The 22,265-nt window shown below is 32.8% G+C and overlaps 2 protein-coding genes across 5 annotated transcripts in view; one reads left to right on the forward strand and one right to left on the reverse strand.

The window, feature by feature from the left end:
- Positions 1–22,265, reverse strand: part of LOC129218538 (paired mesoderm homeobox protein 2A-like) — a 104,099-nt gene that overhangs the window by 68,830 nt on the left and 13,004 nt on the right. Inside the window, exon 2 of the mRNA XM_054852832.1 lies at positions 227–429. Coding sequence (XP_054708807.1) covers positions 227–429 — 203 coding nt within the window. The remainder of the gene's footprint in view (positions 1–226; positions 430–22,265) is intronic.
- Positions 1–22,265, forward strand: part of LOC129218539 (protein SREK1IP1-like) — a 145,741-nt gene that overhangs the window by 19,986 nt on the left and 103,490 nt on the right. The window contains exons 1-3 of one of the 4 annotated variants that reach the window (XM_054852833.1): positions 15,390–15,438; positions 16,674–16,750; positions 17,459–17,519. The exons of 2 other annotated variants lie outside the window; for them this stretch is intronic. In XM_054852833.1, the coding sequence (XP_054708808.1) occupies positions 17,465–17,519 (55 nt within the window). In that variant the 5' untranslated portion in view covers positions 15,390–15,438; positions 16,674–16,750; positions 17,459–17,464. Of the gene's footprint in view, positions 1–15,389; positions 15,439–16,673; positions 16,751–17,458; positions 17,520–22,265 lie in introns of those variants that run through there. One more of the 4 variants, XM_054852837.1, reaches the window with a different exon arrangement.

A 22,265-nucleotide genomic window follows, 5' to 3' on the forward strand; every position in this document is an offset into this window, starting at 1 on the left:
AATAAAACTATACTAAAGCACGATCAATTTAACTGACAGCCCCCCAAAAAAATTGTTTCCCTTTCAATGCCGATAACTAAGAATTTTTATTCAATGTCAAGAAACTCAAATAATAGCAAATTTTCGCACACACACCCATTTTTGGAGGGCAAACACCTTTTAGTAATGAGGCCCTTCATTGTTGAGTGATAAATAAGATGGCGTGGTTGAAGTAAAAAGCACATACCTGTACCCTGGCTTCTGTGAGGTCTGTTCGCATCGCGATTTCTTCTCTCGTGTAGATGTCTGGATAATGTGTTTCTTGAAAGGCTTTCTCCAGCTCCTTGAGTTGGGCGCTAGTAAAAGTGGTTCGGATACGGCGTTGCTTTCGCTTTTCTGTTAGGACACCTTCGTGAACAGGATATACTTTATACGGTGGAAGGCCGGCCGCTGCATATGGAAAAAAGGCTTTTACTCAACAGTAGACACAACAGATTAAGAATTTTTCTGGCATCCCTTTTTAGGGCAGGTCTAAAAGTGAGTCAAAAAATATACACAAATCTATTTTTGATAATCACTCTTTAAAATTGTGTAGAGAAATCCTACAGAAGCATGATCACACCCGAGTGTTCAGTTATTTCTTTTTGTTTATAAGGTTTCAAAAGTTTTGTTTTGAGATGAATTGAGGCAGTGAGAAGCAAAGGGATGCAAGTGGACATTTTCAAGTTTTGAGTACAACGCGTTTAAAGATTAGCTCCTAGATAGGCTTTCATTGATTTTTTTTTCTAAATCATGCTCTACAGCAGCACCTACCAGGGCTACTAATACTACCACTTTCCCCAGGACAGAGAAGTTGTTCACCTACATTTGTACTGGTTATCTCCAAATTTTTAATTTTGCCACTTGCATCTCTTTGCTTCTCACTACCTCAATTGGAAACGGTAACTTATTTCTGTACAATGCCAAAAAGAAAACGAATGTAAAAGTGGAAACAATTTTTAAAAAGTGAAGAAAAAGAAAAGAAACCCGGAAGCAATGAAAAAAAGGAATAATAAACAGAGAGTATAAAACAAAAGATGAATATAAAAGAAATGTAAATTAAGAATAAATCTCAATGAAACTTTAGTTTAAAACAAAAATCCAATATGTTCATTGAACGAAAAATTTTAATTTTGTTCGGGATTACAAGATTATGTGTTGAACTCATTTACTGGGTTTCTGTACTAGTCTTTGGTTAAACCCTCAAAAAATCTGAAAGAAAACGTAGATCCATAACAATTCTTTTATGCTTTTTTTTATTATTATTATTTCAAGAATTGCATCTATCAATAAAAGCGTTTTTACTTAAACGTATCAAAAGTTATTAATTCCAACTATAAATCTTATCTCAATGCTCACACCTACCACCTGTTGGAGAAGAAAATGTATTGCAAAGTTCATGAAATTTACTAAGAATCGAATTGTTCGCAGCATTTTCATTTCAAATGAACATCCCGGAAATACCTTGAACTATAAGTACAATGATAAAAGTTCATCGGAAAGCTACATTAAGTACTGTATCAATTATTAATAACTGCTTTTTTTTCATTTAAGATAAGTTACATACTTATGTTGTAATGCAGAGAAATCATCAAAAAAATTATTAAAATTAGAAAACTGATTTCTATAAAATTTCATTTGAGCGAGATTCTGCTGTATTCAGAGTGTTTTAGTAATGAAACATTGCTTTACTTAGTTAAAAGAGCAGAAAGAGCTTAAACGCCTTACGCTACTGCCACCATTTTTCTTAAAAGCAAATTTACTTGAAATTTTGTTGTAACGGTATTAAAAAAATCATCCTAGAAACCCTTCTTTACAGCTCTTGCTTTTAGTTATTCGTTTATTCAATATTTATTAAAGTTCATGCTTTTACACAAGCACCACCAATCAATTATTTTACACCAATTATTTATTTATTTTAATATGAAAATGTGACATTTTTGTAGCACTAAGAGGGAAAATAACCTGAGTGGTGTCCGAACCCACAACACGAATCTCACAGACAGATCGTAAAGCAAGAGCTTTTACTGCTTGGCCACAAAAGCCGATTTTCGTTTCCCTAATACGATTTTACATTCTCTGCACTGATTCCGATCATTAACGTACGTGCGCTTTGAATTCTACTGAAACCATAGTGAAGGGTTCCACCAACAATTTGAGTTTTTCTAAAGAATGATACTACACACTTCAGAATTCGCGTATAGTTAAACCCATTTGTACTGGTAACTTTACACATTTTTTTAGTGTTTACTTATCTTCGAAAGCAATCATCTAATAAATAGAGAGAAAAACGTCACAAACCACCAAAACTAACACAGTTTGAGAAACTCTCATGTAGATTGCTGTATTTCTTCTGTAGAAATACTTTCTATAAAGAAAATTGAGTGACACGAAAATATCTCTATTTTAAGGACAACTAGCTTGTGGAAACAAACCATTTCTGCGTTCAAGAAGAATTGATTATATCATTCATTCGTCGATTCTTGCTTTGAAAAAAAGAAGAATGAGGAAAACCAGCTTAAGCTCGGTTTTTTCATCCATGGCGAGTACTTTTTTACGAATGAAGAGAATGGTATTGTGCGTTTAATGCAACTTATTTATGTCTACTGAGTTTTATGTAGTCACTAACTGCAAATCATACTAACCCTCAGTTTTTCTAATCAAAGACATAGGTTATTTTGATTTTTAAATGGAGTGGCAGTACAGGGTGGTCATTCCAAGCTGCTCAGCTTGCGAGATCGAGATTTTCGCTTACGTGATCGGTTGTGAAGTAGAACTGTCACAAAGTAGCATTTTAATCTACTCGAACGTAGCTTGCGGCTAAGTTCCAGTAGATTAGAATACTACTTTGCGATATTTCTACGTCACAACCGATGACGTGAGCGAGAATCTCGATCTCGCAAGCTGGAATGACCGCCCTGAGCTCGACGCATCTTTAAATTTGATCGCAGTCTGAAAATAAGGAACGTTTCTGCAGATCCAAAAATGATGGCTTCCTACATGAGCTCCTTTAATATTCCTTTGATCTGCACCACGTTCAGCGCTCGAGAAAATGCTGGGATGGTGTGCAACTACAACTTCGATTTATGTACTTGAGGGGTGGTATTAAAGCGATTATTTTCCAATTCAAATTAACAAAACTTATCTCAACTATTGAATCGAGATTTATGTGAAGATCAATTGTTCTTTACTATGACTTACGACGATGGTCTGCATGTTCAGTATAAATAATTTTTTTCGTGCTCTTTTTTATTTTATGTTGCAATTTTTTTTTATTAGTATTTTTGAAATTTGATTTATGTTTTTCTTCCTGATTTTAATATTTCGTGGTCTTTATAGGCTTGATTCATTTGGTTTCGAATCCCCTCGTTTGTTGGTAAATCCTCCGTACTTTCCATTGATGTCTTTTCCTCCAGAATTAGAATGAAAATCACTTCGATCTTTCTCTCTCTCAATCATCCGTTATCCGTTGAAATGGAAAAGGGCTCCTTATAACACTGAAAAATGTATCTATTGTTTTCTTTCCTTTTGCGAACTCAACATTGAATTTTTATTGATTGTTTCAGCACAATAGCAAACTGCTTAACTCTCGTATTGAGATATGCTTTTCGCTTCCGCGGTTTTTCATTCTCGCGGAGTTTCCGAAACTTAATTATTCATTAAAAGTGTAATTAACAACGAAATGAAATTTTTTCAACAGTAACGGAAGGATAGTTATAAGATTCAATTTTACAATTGAAGCAGTACCTGTCTAAATTACTGTTCTGCCAAAATAAATAAAAGGTAATGTTATATTTTCTCATTTGTGACATTTTATGAAAGTTTAATATATTAAAACTTTTTTACTTGGTACGCATTTCTAATTTATTGCAAAATTGAGTAGCAGAAAACATTTTCCGGGCATGCAATGTGTTGAAATATTCAGCAAACCCCAAACTCATAACAACTTATGAAGAACATTAGGAATGAATGAGGCGTATAGATGATTACTTGGGGCAAAACGGATTCAATAGCACTAATATTATGAATAACATTGATTTATTGTGTTAACAAAAGGATAACAGAAGAAGGGCAGAAAAAAAAAGTACCATTAAACTGAACAATTCAGACATTAAAAGCAATCTTAATCTATTGTGTTTGTCTAGTTTTTTTAATACTTAATTAATTCTGAAAAAAAACATTCAATTTTTTTATTGCATTGCCATTTTGTATTTGAACTGTTTGTTATAAGTAGTTTGTAAAACATTTTAATAAGGCATAAAAACAATTGATAAAAAAAACAGCGCTATAAATGCTTATAACGAGTGTCCCAAAATTAACGCAAGATTTGAATTTGCCGCCATTTTTGCAATAAATGGTTGGCAACCCTGAAAAAAGAACAATTTGACAGCTGAGAGTTTAGGGTAATCAAAAATGGAGCGTTATACTATAAAATAACGCGCTTTCATTATTGAACAATTGTTTCAAAAATAATGAAAGTTGAGGCTGGTCAAGCAGTTACTGTTATTGGCGCTCGGTATCGCAACACGGTAATGCACGGGTGGTTGTGGGCTTGTTGACATAGACCTTTGAATTCAAATAACCCCATAAGAAGAAATTTAAAAATGTTAAATCACACGATCTAGGGTGCCAATTCTGATGACCGAAATGAGAGAGTACGCGACTAGGAAATGCCTTATGCAGTAATTGAAATGTTTCACTCTCTCTAGCTGTATGGTACAATAACACCCCATTTTTACTAACCCTAAACTCTCAACTGTCAAATTGTTCTTTTTTCATGGCTGCCAACAATTTATGGAAAAAATGGTGCCAAATTCAAATCTTGCGTTAATTTTGGGACACCCTTTATATTTAATAATATAACATTCACTCTTTTAGGGAGTACAAGGAACCCAATACAGGGGCGACTTTTGATAAATCTAACCATTCAAGGATATTTTTAACCGACCAACAACACACAATGCATAATTGACAATCTTAATGAAAAGCATAATACGTCATTGGAAGGTGAATCAAAAGCATTTCTTTTTTATTTACAAATCATTTAAAAAATATAAAAAAAAAGTACAAATGCATATATATTTTCGTGCGCGTTATTAGAATCTGGATTTCAATGGCCAAGTGCCCACAGCAAAGAAGGCTCCAAAAAAACATGAAAAAAAGTCGTAAAAAAATTTCCCCTAGGCAAAATCTAAAATCAAATTCCTTTTTTTCTTGATTTAAATTTACTCAAGTACGATGCAAAGAGAAATTAGGTTGCTCTTTATATTTAAATTAAAAATTTTCAAACTGCGTTATGAAAATCAAGACTAATAGAAACATCTATATATATAAAAATGAATGTTTGTCTGTATGTCATCCATGAACTCAAAAACTACCCGGCAGATTTGGCTGAAACTTTCACCGTTTGTTATTTTTGGTACTGGGAATGTTTATAGACCAGTTCGAAAAAAATCCGATCGATAGTTCTTTTTTTATTCCAATTTAAGTCACAATCCATTGGATAAATACGAATAAAATTATCGGCTGCAGAAATTAATTCGCGTAAAAGATCTCATTGATAAAAAGTTAGCTGTTGCCATTTTTTTTGGAGTTTGAACAAATAAATTCTTTCTTTATTGTTTTATGGCTTTTCATGCAACGGGGGGGATTTAAAACTTTTTCTATTTGATATTTTTAGCGATTGATTGATCTTGCAAACTGCGTGAGTACAAAATTTGAGTATAGTCACGGCTTCACTTGATACCTGGACCGATTATTATGAAAATTGCTATATATATGTATTTTTCCACGGAGAAGGTGCATAATATGCTCATTGCAGCCACTCGCCACCAGGTGGCACTGCAGAGTAGCAACTTCCGCCCCGTTCAACCGATTGTCATGAAAATCAGTATAATGATGTATTTTTTTGTTGGCGTAGCAACACGCTTCGGGTACAGCTAGTTTATTATATAAAATTATCCGATAGCAAAAAAGTTCTAAAATGAAAAGAAATAAATAATTCTATAAAAGTTTTTTATAAATAAATATATAATGTTTCTTTTTTATTAATCCACATGGTTAAACACTGCTATTTTTGTTTAATACTGCAAAATAAAAAATGTTGAGATTTATATCTCGATGCAAACTCTTTATTAAAAAAATTGTTTGTTAAATTGATGAACTTGAAAGATAATCCGTTCGGCAATAACATCAGCGGGCAGTGGCGACTTAGTCATGAAATTCCCCATCCCTGAACCCATGTAGAATAAATAAGCGCGTAAGTTTTGATTGCATCTAGAAACTCAAAAATATTAACAATTTTGTAGAAAACATTTGCAAATATAGTTTTCTAAACTAAATGTTGGGTAATATGAAATAATCAAAACCAATGTAGTTTGATTGTGGAACAAGTTTCAGCGCTTGAAGCAGTACTGGCTGGAAATACTGGCTATATAGTCACAAAATATTCATTATAGCTTTCGAACTAAAAACTAAAATGTATCTGACTGGCATTCGAAAAAATGTTGTTGAAGTAAAAGTGGTTAGCACTTTTTTTACTGAAACACTTAACGCTATTTTTAAACACTTTATTTATTTTTCCAAAAAGTATCCTATACCCATCTTTAGTAGAGTGAAATTTAAAGGTCAACCCGAACTATATGCTTACAGATAATCATATAAAACAACTGCTGTTTATGACTAAATTAGACTTGAGGCAAGAGATTATTAAGTACTGAATTATTGATGAAATTATGTAAAACTGTTTAGCATGAATTTAAAAAAAAAATCATTTTCAAGTATTAGGTGAAATAAATGATGATAGGTAAAGTTGCCTTTCGTAACTTAGTTCCGTTAAGTTTTGTTAAATTTATATATTTCTTGTTTAAAAAACATTGATTAACGCTCAAAGTTTTCTTAGTGCCCGCTGAACTTCCAACGTTCCGCTTTTGCTGTAAATAGGTTTTTCCGGCATTAGTAACGTTAACGCGGTGAAATCAGCAAAGGGTACGTAAGTTGACTCCGTTGCGAAGATTAATGATCTTGTGAGTGAATTAGAAATTATTTTAATTTAAATTACTTATTTATTTTTCGTGCATGTGAAACGTTACATTACAGTATGTCACTTTTTCGCAAATTCCTCACGAGAACGAAACATACTACAGATATGAGTGAATACAATAGAAATCGAATTAATTTTCAAATATTAAACGAAACGGTGAAATGTCGAATTTTTTTTTAACTTTGTAAGTCCTACTCGTAATGGTTAAGCTTTGAATGTCCAGCTGAAACATCGAACAATGCTCATTTACTTCTCTTCAATGTTTGCAAAACTTTTAACGTTCCACTTTTACTATAAATGTGGTTTTTCAGTATTAGTAATGTTAACGCAGTAAAACTAGCAATGGAAACATGGAAACGCAGTACGTGAAATACACCGCCAGCTCAGTCTATTCCAGCCGAGGACTGCAGTTTCGTGCTTATTAGCACTCATCAGCCCGGCATAGGAAAGTGACTGAGCTGGAGATGGAAAACCTCTTAAGGAAGCCAAGAGTGCGAAACAAACTTTCAGCCCTGTCTAATGGGCGGTAATTTACTGAATATGGAAACACAAGTTCACTGCTTTGCGAAGATCAATAATTTTAGGATTGAAGTAGAAATATTTTTTCTTTTTTTGTAAATGTTTAACGTAAGAATAAAATTTCCTTTTTTTCCCCGCGAAATTCTCACGAATTTAAAACAAATACCTACCCCACAGATGTGTGTAAATACAAATACAAATGTGACGACCAGCAACAGGCTCTGGGCCCAGCTAGGCTGGTCCTAGTCAATTAATTAGTCCCCAATGAAGATCAATGGCCCTCTTAAAGCTATCCACTCCCTTGCTCATTACCGCCTCTTCCGGTAAGCTATTCCAAGTGCCCACGACCCTGCTAAAGTAGTAGTTTTTTCCTGATTTCCAAGTTAGCCTGAGATTTAAATAGCTTAAAACAATGACCCCTTGTCCTGCTTTTCCCGCAAAAATTTAATCCATTTACATCTTTCATTTTGATAAATTTAAATAACTGAATAATAAGAACTAAAACAATCTCAATCGAATTCATTTTGAAGTATGCGACAAAATATGGTGAATTGCCTTTTTTAAACTTATTAGATCCAATTCATTGTTAAATTTTTGAATGTCTTGCTGAAAGACATCGTTTAACTCTCCCATTTATCTTCTATGTTCGTAGAATTTTAACGATCAACTTTGACTGTAAATGTGTTTTTTCAGTTTGAGTAATGTTAACGCGGTGAAACTAACGACTTGCAGCGTTGCGAAGATCAATGATTTTGTGATTGAAGGGAAAATCCTTTTCAATTTTATTATTATCATCGAACATGACAAACATGACATCAAAATTTTTAGTTTATTTCTTCTTAGTTCTCACGAAATTGAAACAAATATACCTGCGCCACAGATGTGTGTAAATACAATCTCAATCGAATTCATTTTGAAGTATGCTACAAAATATGGTGAATTAATTGCCTTTTTTAAACTTATTAGATCCAATTCATTGTTAAATTTTTGAATGTCTTGCTCAAAGACATCGTTTAACGCTCCCATTTATCTTCTTTGTTCGTAGAATTTTAACGATCAACTTTGACTGTAAATGTGTTTTTTTCAGTTTGAGTAATGTTAACGCGGTGAAACTAACGACTTGCAGCGTTGCGAACATCAATGATTTTGTGATTGAAGTGAAAATCCTTTTCAATTTTATTATTATCATCGAACATTACAAACGTGACATCAAAATTTTTAGTTTATTTCTTCATAATTCTCACGAAATTGAAACAAATACACCTGCCCCACAGATAGTAAATACAATTTAACTCGAATTTATTTTCTAATATTATGCGCTATGATGATATGTTAAGTATTTTTTTTTTAAACTTATTAGGTCCGATTCAATACGTTGAAGTTTAGAAATTCTTGGGAAAAGATATCGGTGAACGCTCAACTATTTTTCGTTTTTATTTGCAATACTTCAACTTTTGTAGTAAATGTGTTTTTTTTCAGCATTAGAAATGTTAACGCTGTGAAACTAGCAATGGAAGCATCAGTTTACTGCATTGCGATGAATGATTTTGTGATTGAAAGAAAAAGAATTTTTATAACTCCCCCCCCCCCCCTCGAAAGTGTCAAGCTTGGCATCAAAATTTATTTCTTTTTTCATGACTCCCATGAGCTCGAAATAAATTCCTACTTCGCAGATATGAATTATTTTAAACTTAAAGTTTCATCCGATCTTTTAAATCCACTTTTAGCCAAAATATTAATGATACGAATTGAGTTTTAAGTAATACTTACAAAAAAGTATGATTTTTAAATTCATTTTTCTTACATTATATGAGAAACGTTGTGTTTTAATGAAGACAAACTTCACTTAGGCGACAATGCTTCCAAAAGTTTTACCCGAGAACGGTTAAAATAATTTGACATATTATTCGGTCATTTAATTGCTCTTACGGGAACCTAGAAACCAATTAATTAGCTTTGCGATAAAAATAATTGCGATTACTATCTGAAATGAATCGTACATCGCTTTTCGATTGGTTTTCCATTCGTATTTGTGAGATATTGGTAGCATTAGTTACTCACTGTAACAAAATATGCAGTTGTAAATGATGTTTATGTGCTTTACGTTGCGAGCAACAATTTCATCGTTTTACTCGGGATGGCAACGGTGAAAGTCGCTCTTTCCCGCGGCTCCGAAAGGGCAACTTCGCCGCGGAAAACGACGACGGCTTCCGCGCCAAGATCTCCCTTTGGAGAGGGCGGGAAAACGGGTCGTATCCCATGCCGCATGGATGGCAACATTTTCCGGAAGGATTTTCATTTCCGCTGTCGTTTTCTTCGCTATTCTCTTCGTTTTGAAAAGCGTCGTTAAAGGAGCACTACATGAATTTAAAAAAAAAAATTAATTTGAATTTTGACATCTTGAATTCAAATTATGTTTTTCGCAATCACGAGTGTGTGTATGTAGGCGTGTGTGTTTGTGTGTACGGGTTATGTGTATGTGTGTGTATGAATGTGTGTGGGGGGTATGTGTATGTGTGTGTAGGCATATGTGTTTGTGTCTGTGTGCATGCATGAATGTGTGGGTAGTTGTGTATGTGTGTGTGTATGTGTGGGTGTCTGTATGTATGCGTGTGTGTAAGTGTTTGTATGTGTGTGTATGTGTTTGTGTGTGTGTGTGTGTGTGTTTGTGTCTGTGTGTGCGTGCGTGTGTGTGTAGTTGTGTATGTATGCGCGTGTGTGTAGGACATGGATGCAACCTGGAGACGGCTTTCGCTATAGGAGCAGCATCGTGAGGAGCCAGCCGGTCCACGGTGATGGTGCGGAGGGTGGCGGTGGGAAAAATCAGCGTAACGCCAAAAACAGTCAAATGAGAACAATAAGCAATCGTGATTGCTCAAAAAAAAAAAAAGTTTATCGTATGCAACACAAATCTACTTTCTTATTTTCTTAAACGTTGGAAACCATTTCTTGTGATCTTAAATTTTTGCTATCAGTATTTTAATATACAGGAGTACCTCGTCTAACACGGTACTTCTACAACACGGTTTCGATATTACATGGTACCAAATTTGCGATTATTATAACACGATTTCAATATTGCACGGTACGAAACTTGAATTTAATACTTCATGGTTTTGATAAAACTCGAATCTTATATTTATAAAAGTAGGAATTTCATTTTTGTTTACTACATTCCGTTAATGGTTGATAACTCTAATAAGTTTTTAATTTGTTTTTATGAAACTTGGTTTCGATATTTGTTTTTATGAAACTTGGTAACCATATAACACGGTACACATTCCTTGATTTACATTATTTCTAAGTCTTGTATAACACGGTTTCGATATAACACGATACAGCTTAAGTATTAAAAATGAGAAAAATGTTATTTTTAAGAAAGTCTCGTATAACACGGTTTCAATATTGCACGGTACGAAACTTGAATTTAATACATCATGGTTATAAAAGAAGGAATTTCATTTTTGTTTACTACATTTTGTTAATGGTTGATAACTCTAATAAGTTTTTAATTTGTTGTTATGAAACTTGGTTTCGATATAATAACCATATAACACGGTACACATCCCTTGATTTACATTATTTCTAAGTCTCGTATAACACGGTTTCGATATAACACGATACAGCTTAAGTATTAAAAGTGAGAAAAATGTTATTTTTAAGAAAGTCTCGTATAACACGGTTTCAATATTGCACGGTACGAAACTTGAATTTAATACATCATGGTTATAAAAGAAGGAATTTCATTTTTGTTTACTACATTTTGTTAATGGTTGATAACTCTAATAAGTTTTTAATTTGTTTTTATGAAACTTGGTTTAGATATAATAACCATACACATCCCTTGATTTACATTATTTCTAAGTCTCGTATAACATGGTTTCGATATAACACGATACATCTTAAGTATTAAAAATGAGAAAAATGTTATTTTTAAGAAAGTCTCGTATAACACGGTGTCGGTACTACACGGAACGAATTAACCGTGTTATACGAGGGACACCTGTATATTACATTTCTAATGTAACGCACACAATGTAAGAGTAAATGTTTCGGAACAGCGAAACAGATATCATTCTAAGAGATATAGCCAATATCCATTTAAACAATTTTTCCCATTGTTGTTTGAGAGCATAAATATGATAGAATACATTTATGTCAATGAAACTATATATTTCATTTTCATTCAGTACAGTTAAAAATTTCAACTTTTTAAAACAATCAGCAGAACACAGCAATTTCAGCATCATATTTGATTTTTACCCAACTTTTAATGGATGATTGTTTTATAGAGAATGCGAGACTATTTTTAACTCTTACTTAAAAGTTAAAAGTAGGTACATTTTTTCTGTTAGAAGCATGTTAGTATTACAGATCTAGAGTTAAATATTAGTGTATCAAAGAAGTAAAATCAGATTTTGCGTTATTGAATATATAATTTTACAAACTGCGTGAATTAGAGGTTCAGCTAACCGTATCTGCTAGTTAGCGGGGCACTTTCTGAAGAAAATGAAGAAAAATAGTACTGATAATCCCAACTATAAGAAAATTTTGAGCAAAAAAAGTAAGCATTTTCGCGTAAAAGATCCCTTCAAACCTCTCCGAAATTGGAGTGTCTCCAAATAATTAATAAAAGCATTAATGTTTTAACTGTCGTAGTCAACATCTCAACTAAATTTTCTCGATGCCAAATTTATGGCTAAAACTGATAATACTTTATTTGAATCATTTTGAGTAATATTTCGGTTGATACATAAATCAACTCCTTTCTCTCATCAACTATGTATTTAAGAATATTTGAAACAATTAAACTTTTATCACCCGCGTAAAGAATACTTGACACAAAATGCAATTCGATAGAATTTGGAAAACACGGATATGAGAACCTGTTAAATATTTCTTTCCTAAAAGTAGATTATTATTATTTCTAATAAAACAGCTAAATTTAAGTTCATTATTTTAACATGTAACATTTCAGGAGAGCTTAGTAAGAATACTATTTTTCAAATGATCAAAAGAACTATCTTTGATCATTTGAGTTTTCAAATCCGAAGGAAAACCAGTAAATGTTACGAATTATATAAAACGTAGTAAAATGCGCTACTAAGTTTCATTTCTTTTGTATATTAACCCATCGACGCAGTTAATACCAATGCTAAAAACAGACTCAATTGTTATTTCAAGTAGTGAGTTAGTTAAGCAGCTCTTATAGAAAATATTCACTATCAAAGGGAAATGCATTAAAACAGAGAACATCTTGTTGTGAATCATTTAAGCTGGTTTTATAAAAAGTTTTAGAATAACAGGATATAGGATACCATAAAGATACCGTAACTTTGCTGCGATTCATTTGAAATGCTCTAATAGATTTTATTGAAAGACTAATTACGTTGAAAATAACGCAAACATAAGTAGAGATGCCTAATGACTCGAATAACTGGCCATTCAACATTGAATTCAAATAATTGAAAATCAGATCAGAAATTTAGGAGTATTTACAGAATATAAACCTGCACAGCAAAAAATATGTGTGCTCATCGTAGCTATAGTTATATTTATTCCGGAAAAAAAAATTGTGGGTGAAAGGATTTGTACAGTTTAATTATCCTACATAAGGAAAGGCGAATATTTGCTGCGTTACTGTTTTTTTTCCCCTTTAAAACATAACTCTTACAATTTGATACATTTTACTGTTTTAACTCAAGCACTTCAGGAAATCATAACTGCGTTTTCCGTCAAAAAGCAATGCGTTCAGATTGAAAAAAAAATGTTTGCCAAAGAATCGATTTTCTGCTGTCAAAATATATATGAATAATATATTAGTAAAAGGTTACGAAATTTTGCCACAACAATGGAAATTGCCGAAAAGTAATTCTCAAAAATATAAATGCATAATTTTCACATTAAAGTTTAAAAAATACATGTTGTATTTTTTAAAGCAGGTACTAATAATACATCTTGCATTATTAGTACCAGCATCACATAATATTCTCCAGAGTCTCGTCCTTATTCATGCACTGTCGAATCTGTTTAAGGTTTTTTTTTTTTTTTTTTTTTTTTTGGCAATAACGTTTTTTAAATAATTTTGTAGTTTTCACAACTGTCGTTATAATCTATTCCTCAATCGCTCTTTTCTATTGGATATGTTCTTGAAATGCATGACTATATACAGTATATTTTCATTTCGTTGACTCATTAATGAAACTCGTTCATATATGAAATAAAATTACTTTAATCGAAAAGAATGTTTTCCTTTATCCTTTGAATAAGTGTCGAAAAGTATTTGCCAAATGTCTCATTTTCTTCGGGAAACACAACGATAGTTCAATCAAGTCTTTGAGTGTTATTGGCAAATGTGATACTGAAAAACCTGCATTTTGTTCGAAAGCAGTTAAAGTGCCTATTTATAATAAATACGAACCTTACTCAAATGGGTATTATATCATATTTAATGATAACTCAATTATGATGGGAAATTTTTTCAATGGAAATCAACTGAATTGTAGTTTGAGATGTTTCAACCTCACACGTTATTCAAGTTGAAGATTCACGTTCAATTTATATCAGTCATTTTATTTGCAACTAGGTATAACTGCACGATATAACTATTACGTAACATTTTAATTCCCTCAAAGCTGGTGTGAATAGGTAATGAAGTACAAGATTATAGTAGTCCTGTTTGATTTTTTTTAAAGAGGAAAAATATGATGTTTTAATCTTATTTTTAGAAGAATTAAATCAGCATAGCTTGATAAAGTCACGGGACCTATGTATTGGAAAGAAATGAGGCTCGCTACCTAGCAACAAATTTCAACTCACATAAAAGAATACAATGAAGCATCGTTTATACGTTTCTCTTTTATACGTTTTTATCATTTATAAGTTTTTTAATTTGGTTCCTGCAGAGTTTAATACCTATTAATGTATCCTGCTATACGTTTTTTCATTTGTACGCTTTTTTCATATAGTCCCTTCAGAAACGTATAAACGGTGCGTTTTTATCATTTATACGTTTTTTAATTTGGTCCCTGCAGAGTTTAATACATATTAATGTATCCTGCTATACGTTTTTTCATTTGTACGCTTTTTTCATATAGTCCCTTCAGAAACGTATAAACGGTGCTTCACTGTATTACTAAAGGTTAAATTTCAAAGAAAAAATAGTTAAGAGAATGTTATCTTTTCTCCGTTCTACAGAGTCAATTACTATTGAAAATTTGTGGGCATAATAGTTGGAACTCCTAATCACTATCTCCCTGAAGTGAATGGTGCGAGCAAGAGTCCCGTCTTAATGAGTGATGGCAAAACGTAGCTTACCTCGCAGTTGGAATCCAGCAGACAAGAGTGGTGAACTCTCTGGATGAGCGTTTGGATGTCGTATGAACCGAGAGACCGGCACTACTTGAGATTTATACCGAGCTCTGTGCTTGATCAAATTTGAGGCTCCGTGTGCTGGGGGGAGGGCGATCTAACTCGGTTAGCCCCAACCCCGGTCCAATTCTAAACAAGAAAAATGATGAATATCGGACCCCTAAAGAAATATGAATCCTTCTTGAGGAGCTTTGGGGATGGTGTGGGGACGCGGCGCGCGGAGCAAAAACTTTGGGCCGGTCGAAATCAGGTTAAGGAGATATAAATAGACGGAGGCCTCGCAATAAGATTATTCACAATCAACCTTCCCTATTAAATTATTTAATTTTGGCGGAGGAGAGAGCATCCGGGCTGGAGAGTGGTCGCCTCCCTAACCCAGTTAAGGGACTGATTTGAAGTGCTGCTTCCCGGGAATAAAGCAGTCGAGAAAAGAGCCGGCTGCCGGACGGAGAGGGCACACACTCAGGTCCGGACACGGAACCCGCCAGGTATTAAACTGTCCATGTCTTCCCTTAATCTCTCAATGTCTTCTATTCATGTCTTCGGGATATTCTCAAGTTCAAAAAGCAAATTTCGATTTTAGATGCATGATCTGATGTGCTCTCATCGCTCTTTGAGTCATGCAACTATTTTGATTCCTCAATCTCATAAGGGCAAATGAGGGAAGAAAATTGCTTTTATCAGACATTTAGCGGGAAATTAAAAACTTTTTTCTTCTTTCGTTTTTTTGGTGCAGTTCTGGGGAAATGGCTCGTTTTTTGAAGCTGCGGTGACGACTGGTAAGAGTTTTCTGTGTATAAGGATATCATCCCGTTCGCTGGAAGGACAATTTTCCTCGAAAGTAGTTGCTTGAATTTAGACTTCTTTTTGAATGAATTATGTGAGGAAAGAGAAAAAAAGGGGACCCAAAATTTTCTGGGTAAGGATATCATCCCATTCGCGGGAAGGACAATTTTCCTCGAAAGTCTTGAATTTAGACTTCTTTTTGAATGAATTATGCGAGGAAAGAGGAAAAAAGGGGACCCAAAATTTTCTGGGTAAGGATATCATCTCATTCGCTGGAAGGACAATATTCCTCGAAAGTAGTTGCTTGAATTTAGACTTCTTTTTGAATGAATTATGTGAAGAAAGAGGAAAAAAGGGGACCCAAAAACGTTTTCCTTTCGCGATAACAGTTTAAAGGCGAAAAAAAAATGGTTTTGACGGAAATTCCATTACATGATATTGAAAGTCATATAAATGCAATCAAAAATTTCAAGCATTGTTAAGGGAAAATGTTTGTAGCTCCGTTGTGATGCATCGAAAGTGGAGCCATAGTTTAAAGTGATTATGCTTTAACGTTGGGATAACATGTTTATGTGCATAGATTAAGTGCAAATAATTTCACAAGAGATTGGTTCAACTCTCAGTGGTTATTTTTATTTTTTAAGTTTTTACCAACTTCTTCAAGTTTTTTGCTGCAGAATATTGCGCATCAAGGTTTCGACCCGTATTTTGTAAGACTACGAAATATATTATAAACGTAAGCAACGTAATATGTTTCTAAACGCTTGCTCTATAATTTAAAAAAAAATTCATCTTTACAACTTGGTTTTCCTTAGCTTGACATTTATAGTATCATATCAATTTGAAAAAAATGCCATTTTCAAGAAAAAAAAAACTATGCATATAAAAACTTTTCACTGTAAAAGTGGAGATTCTTTATCAATTTATTCCATTCCAGGTCTCTGCTCCTTCGTATTGAGGAAATTAATTCTTAAAGCCCTGAAACTTTGTAGTAGACATACGCAAATTAACGCTGTCAGTAACTTTCCATGATACATTTGCAACTCTTTTTTTTTTCCTACCTGAAAACCCTGAAAGAAAAATAGTTTAGAGCAATTATTATTTTATTTTATTTTTACACATCTTTCTTTTCTTTTTTTGTTATTGCTATTGAATTCTTTGAAAGTCTATACTGGTCCGGGATTAAATCTTGTTTAATTAATATGAAAAAGGTTTGTTTGAATAAACTGTCTGTATTTATGTAATGGTATAGGTAGTAGTAGGATGTTATTTCAAATATTGCATTCAGCTTATAAAATTTGCTCCTATCATATATCATTACGCAAATTTTATATGCATGTATTTCTTTTTTTTTTTACCTTCCTTAAGAACTTTAAACTCGCAGATAAATAATTTATGGAGATGTTTTATAAAAGTTATTTCTGGAACTAGATTGTGTCTAATAAATAACTCCAAACGCGATTATAGGTATTGTAAAACCATAATAATAATCTTCAGAGATATAATACAAGCTGTATTTTTCAATGCTGAAATGATACCAGCAATTCTTCAAAAAAAAAAAAAAAACTATATCTAGCTGGTTATCCCATTAAAGTACTTTTTAAAAAGTAGTCCAAGAAATTTAGTAGGGAAAGGTGTCTTAATTTGGACAAGATGCATCTCGGGAAGACGGTGCAACTTTATCATCGCTCTAGATTTTAAATTAACTCTTAGCTCTTGCAGGTGGAAATGTATGGCAGAAAGTCCAACTTTCAGATGTATTTTGATTCCATTCATGAAGTAGGTAAGAATTAATTACATTTTTATTTTGAGAACATCTCTAGTAACTTTCATGTAAAAGTTTGACATTTTGTGCAGCAGATTTTTAATGAAAGTATGCTTAAATAAGAATAAAAGTTAAAGCTTTCTCTGTGAAACTTGGTGCATACTGCTGTGGAAATGTAAAGCGCAGTACCTGCATTTTATTTATTTATTTTTTTTTTTTTTTCATTTTCATCTAATGTAGTTTTGTTGTACAAGCTTGCTTATTTGGTTTCCGCTGAAAATAAAGACCGAAAAAAAAAAGTCAAATTCCAACTTTTCACTACTGTTAGTGGGGAATCCAAAACGCGTTTCTTCAAATAAATTCATTTCTGAAGATACTGCTATTTATCTTTCCAATGCAGTTTAGTACTAGTGCTATCTAGAAGAATGACTGTCAAACATTTCATGATGTGTATATGCTACACTTTGGAACACGAGACAGGGCCGAATTTGGAAGTGTGGAGGCCCCGGATCAGGGTTCAAAAAGATCATCATATTTTCGAAAATATCCGATACTTTGATATATGTCCGAATATTTTGATATATATGTATATACCGATATTTTCGATTTTTTTTTGACCCGTGAAAGTTAGGGTATTTTATAAAAATTTTATTGTGGGGGCCCATTTGTTGTGGAGGCCCAGTGGCATTAGTCCCGCCTGCCCTCCCCTAAATCCGGCCCTGACACGAGATATGTCAAGCTGACTTTCATTCAAAACATTTTAACAAACATGTAATGTGCTTAAAATATTCTTTATTTAATCTACATAACCTAGGTTAATAACGAATAAATACCTTTGTGCTTGAAAATTAATGAACGAATAACCACCGTTTTGATGCACAAAAATTGCAAATTGCTGCAGACACGTGTTTCAGTGTAAAGAAGTGTGAGCATTTGGATGAAAAGTCATCCAAGGTGAGTCTTTCCTCGGATGACTTTTCATCCAAAAGCTCACACTTCTTTGCACTGAAAAAGATGTTCCTTACAACACCAAAACACGTGTCTGCAGTAATTTGCGATTTTTGTGCATCAAAACGGTGGTTATTTATTCATTTAATAACCTAGGTTATTAGCATTTGTTTTTTGATGCAAATCCGTGTAATTGATTATTAAGATAGTGCATATTTATACTTAATCTCCAACACTTTGTGAAATAAGTCAAAATATTCATTTTCCTGGACAAACCATTCCGTGTATATTGTCATTCAATCAATGAACTTTTCACATATATTTTTAACTGTCTCAGTGTCCTATTAGGTGATACGTCTTGAGATAATGTAAAAGTTTATAAAATATTTTTTTTACAATTTTTCTTTCACTGATATACAATTCAAACCCCTTTTTTCTAATGTAAGACGAAGGTTAGTAAAAATTGATTACAGTAAAACCTCGTTAAGTTGTCACTTGAGGGACCACAAAATTTTGACCACTTATGCGGAGTGACTACTTATGTCGAGTCGGAAATTAAGGAAGAAAAAAAAGTCTTACAAATACTTTCATGAAAAGCTGTAGAATTCAGTGAGGAATACCAAAAGCTTGTGTAATCCATGTCTATAAATTAGTGGAAACTTTAAAAAGAAGGGAAAACCACTCATAATAGTTTCCTAGTTTCATTTTCTTTTACTTATACATTATTTAATAACTTATTTTAATGTACTTACTGTACATTAAAACAATCCATCAATGTTGACTAATGAAGTTGTTGCTTACTGAAAAAAACTTGTCTTCTAACATGCTTCAAACTTTAAATTCTGCGTCTGTTGTACCTTGAACAAATGTTAAATACTGACAAACGTTCTCCAGATATTGAATTTTGTCTGTATTGCTGGATGGAGTTTGATTCACATGCTTGGTACTAGACAGTCGCAGCAAGAAGTATGCTTTGAATGACCAGAAGTGAGGACCGAGATTTCAAGGAAAAATGACTATCACACAGCATTTCAATTAAGTCTAACACTATTTTCTAAGATCCGATAAGAAAAGGGAATTTTAGAAAACATTTTTTGAGCGACTAGTTAACCAGTGTAAAATTAAATTTGGTGACCAGTAAAAGAGGATTATTTTACATTACTGTGAATGAGACCTTGTCGGGACCAAAGGAAAACGACGACTTAAGCGGAGTGACCACTTAAACGGTTGACTACTTATTGAGGTTTTACTGTAATAAGAAAAGAATGGAAACGAGCTGATGTGTGCCTCACATGACTTCCTTTTACTCCATTTTAATGTCATTTTCCCATTATTGGCAATTTTAATGTGATTCAATAGTTTAATCTCTAAATATTAAAAACGATGGCCAAATTAAAACCAGATAAAAAAAATCGCCAAATTTTCCGCCAAGTTGGCGACAAAACTTGGCGACCAAAAGACTGGCGATATATCGCCAAGTGTCCGCCAAATTGTAACACCACTTAAGTTTGCATTGATATTAACAATGATTTCCCCCCAAAAAGGTGCAAAAGACCCCCTTAGGAACATCCGAAAGCAACCAAAAGGGGAGGTGCACAACTAGACCCCACTACGAGTCTATGTACCAAATTTCAACTTTCTAGGACACACCATTTTTGAGTTATGCGAGATACATACGCACATACGCACATACACACATACGCACATACATACAGACGTCACGAGAAAAGTCGTTGTAATTACCTCGGTGATGGTCAAAATGGATATTTCGCGTGTCTATACATTCTTAGGCACTTTTCCGCATGTGGTCGAATCGAAAAAAAAACTCAACATTCATTTGGGGGTGAGCAAAATGGAAATTAAGGGCGATTTTTGAGTGAAAATTTTTTCGCGAATACAATACTTCCTTTTTTGTAAAAAATAGTAAAAAGAAAAAAAAAAGTGCTCTCACTCTCCTGACTATTCTCAACATTCCGCATTAAAATATATATATATGTTGCATGATTTTTAATTTTGTTGTGGAAAAAAATTGTCGAGGCTCCCAATAGCAAAGACGTGTTAATGACAAAATTTAAAACTGGGAGATAACTAGTACAAATGATTGGCGAGAGAAAGGTCAATCTATTTTACGGGAGACATATGTTAATAGAAGTTCTGCGCACTCGCTTTAATCACAAATCTTGTATTTATTGCTTTATTTATTTTCCATTTCCTTTATATTCTTTTTATTCTCCCTGCATTATGCATAGCTTATTGACTATACTGCCGTGTGCAGGTAAACGGCAGTAGCTGCAGAAATGAGTTTTCGAGACATTTGAAGAAACGCATTTTGTATTCAATACTAACTACTAACAATGGAGAAATGTTGGAATTAGACTTTTTTTCAGCGAATTAGCAAGCTTTTACAATAAAGCTGACACACAAGAGATAACAAAAATGCAATAAATAAATAAATAAATAAAATAAAATTTTGCATTTCTTTCCTTTAAACTGCCCACGACAGTGCAAACCTTGATATGATACGATGAAGAGAATATGATCCATTTTTTTTTTCACAAAATCCTAAGAATTATAATAATTATTATTATTTTTTTTTTTGGTACTTATTGTAGTATTCGGGTGTATAAAATCAAACAGCCTCATATTAAATAATTAAAATGTAAATCAATTCCAAGTAAAAGTGATCGAATGACCAAGCCTTTTAGAATTCTCAGATTAGTGGCAATAAGATATTACTGAGCATGAATTTGTCATTGCCTCCTCTTGTTTTACAATAATATTATTTCTGTAACTATATAGTGAGTGTTCTCTCTCTCCTCTCCACAATACGAAATACTTTATTTAAATAGAACCATTATAATTTTACTACTTTCCATTCGTTTTCACAAATGAAATCTAACTTTTAAAAAACTTTTAATTCCGCGTTTCAAAACCATCATTCTTACTATAAATCTTAACAAATTCTTGCAGCCATTTTTGAAATTTTAAATTTGTTATGTATGTACTGCCCAAAGGTGAAAATTCATTTATCTGCACATTGTTCATTATTTAGTTGATCTGTATTTATTTCTGTATTTATTGAGTGAAGAGAGGATTTCTTTTTTGTAATATTTTGAGAAAACAATGAAGAAAAAACTGCAGCGCAATTAGTAGATATAGGTATGCCCTTTAATAAAATACCTGGATCGCCATCTTTAATTTCTTGAATAATGATACCGATACTTGAATAATGCTGGCAGTAGAGATTATGTAATCTCTTCATTGGGTAATTGAAACATTATTTTAATGTATTTCTCATCATAAGGTGTAATTGCTTTGGAGTGCAACCCATCACTAGCAGGCAATTTATTTATATTTTACGAATAACTTGTAACAGTTCGTCGAAGGATGTACAGGGAGTTATACATCGTCTAATCTAATTGGCTCGTTTTATTAAGATGCATTTATGTTTGTACTACCATTTTTATTCGGAGTATTTTTTGAAGTTTCATAAACGGCGTTTGGGATTTGCTACCAACATTTAAATATATAACTAATTCTTATACTTTTCCTTTCACACCATCATTTTTTAAATATATTCCTATTATTTCCTAGATTTTCGCTCTTAAACTTTGCTATACATAGTTCCCCACATTCAGTTTGCACAAATTATCCTAATGCAATGTTTTAGCTTGATTTATTTCTTTTACGATAATATTACTAATTTCTAAAAATCGTTTATTACTCTTACTTTTTTATAAATTTTTAACGCACTTTTCATTTAAAATGTTCTCATCCTTTCACTTCCTTTAAATATGACTTCATTGAGAATCAATT

This window comes from Uloborus diversus, chromosome 3 (assembly GCF_026930045.1).
Source record: "Uloborus diversus isolate 005 chromosome 3, Udiv.v.3.1, whole genome shotgun sequence".
In the NCBI taxonomy this organism is placed as follows: Eukaryota; Metazoa; Arthropoda; class Arachnida; order Araneae; family Uloboridae; genus Uloborus; species Uloborus diversus.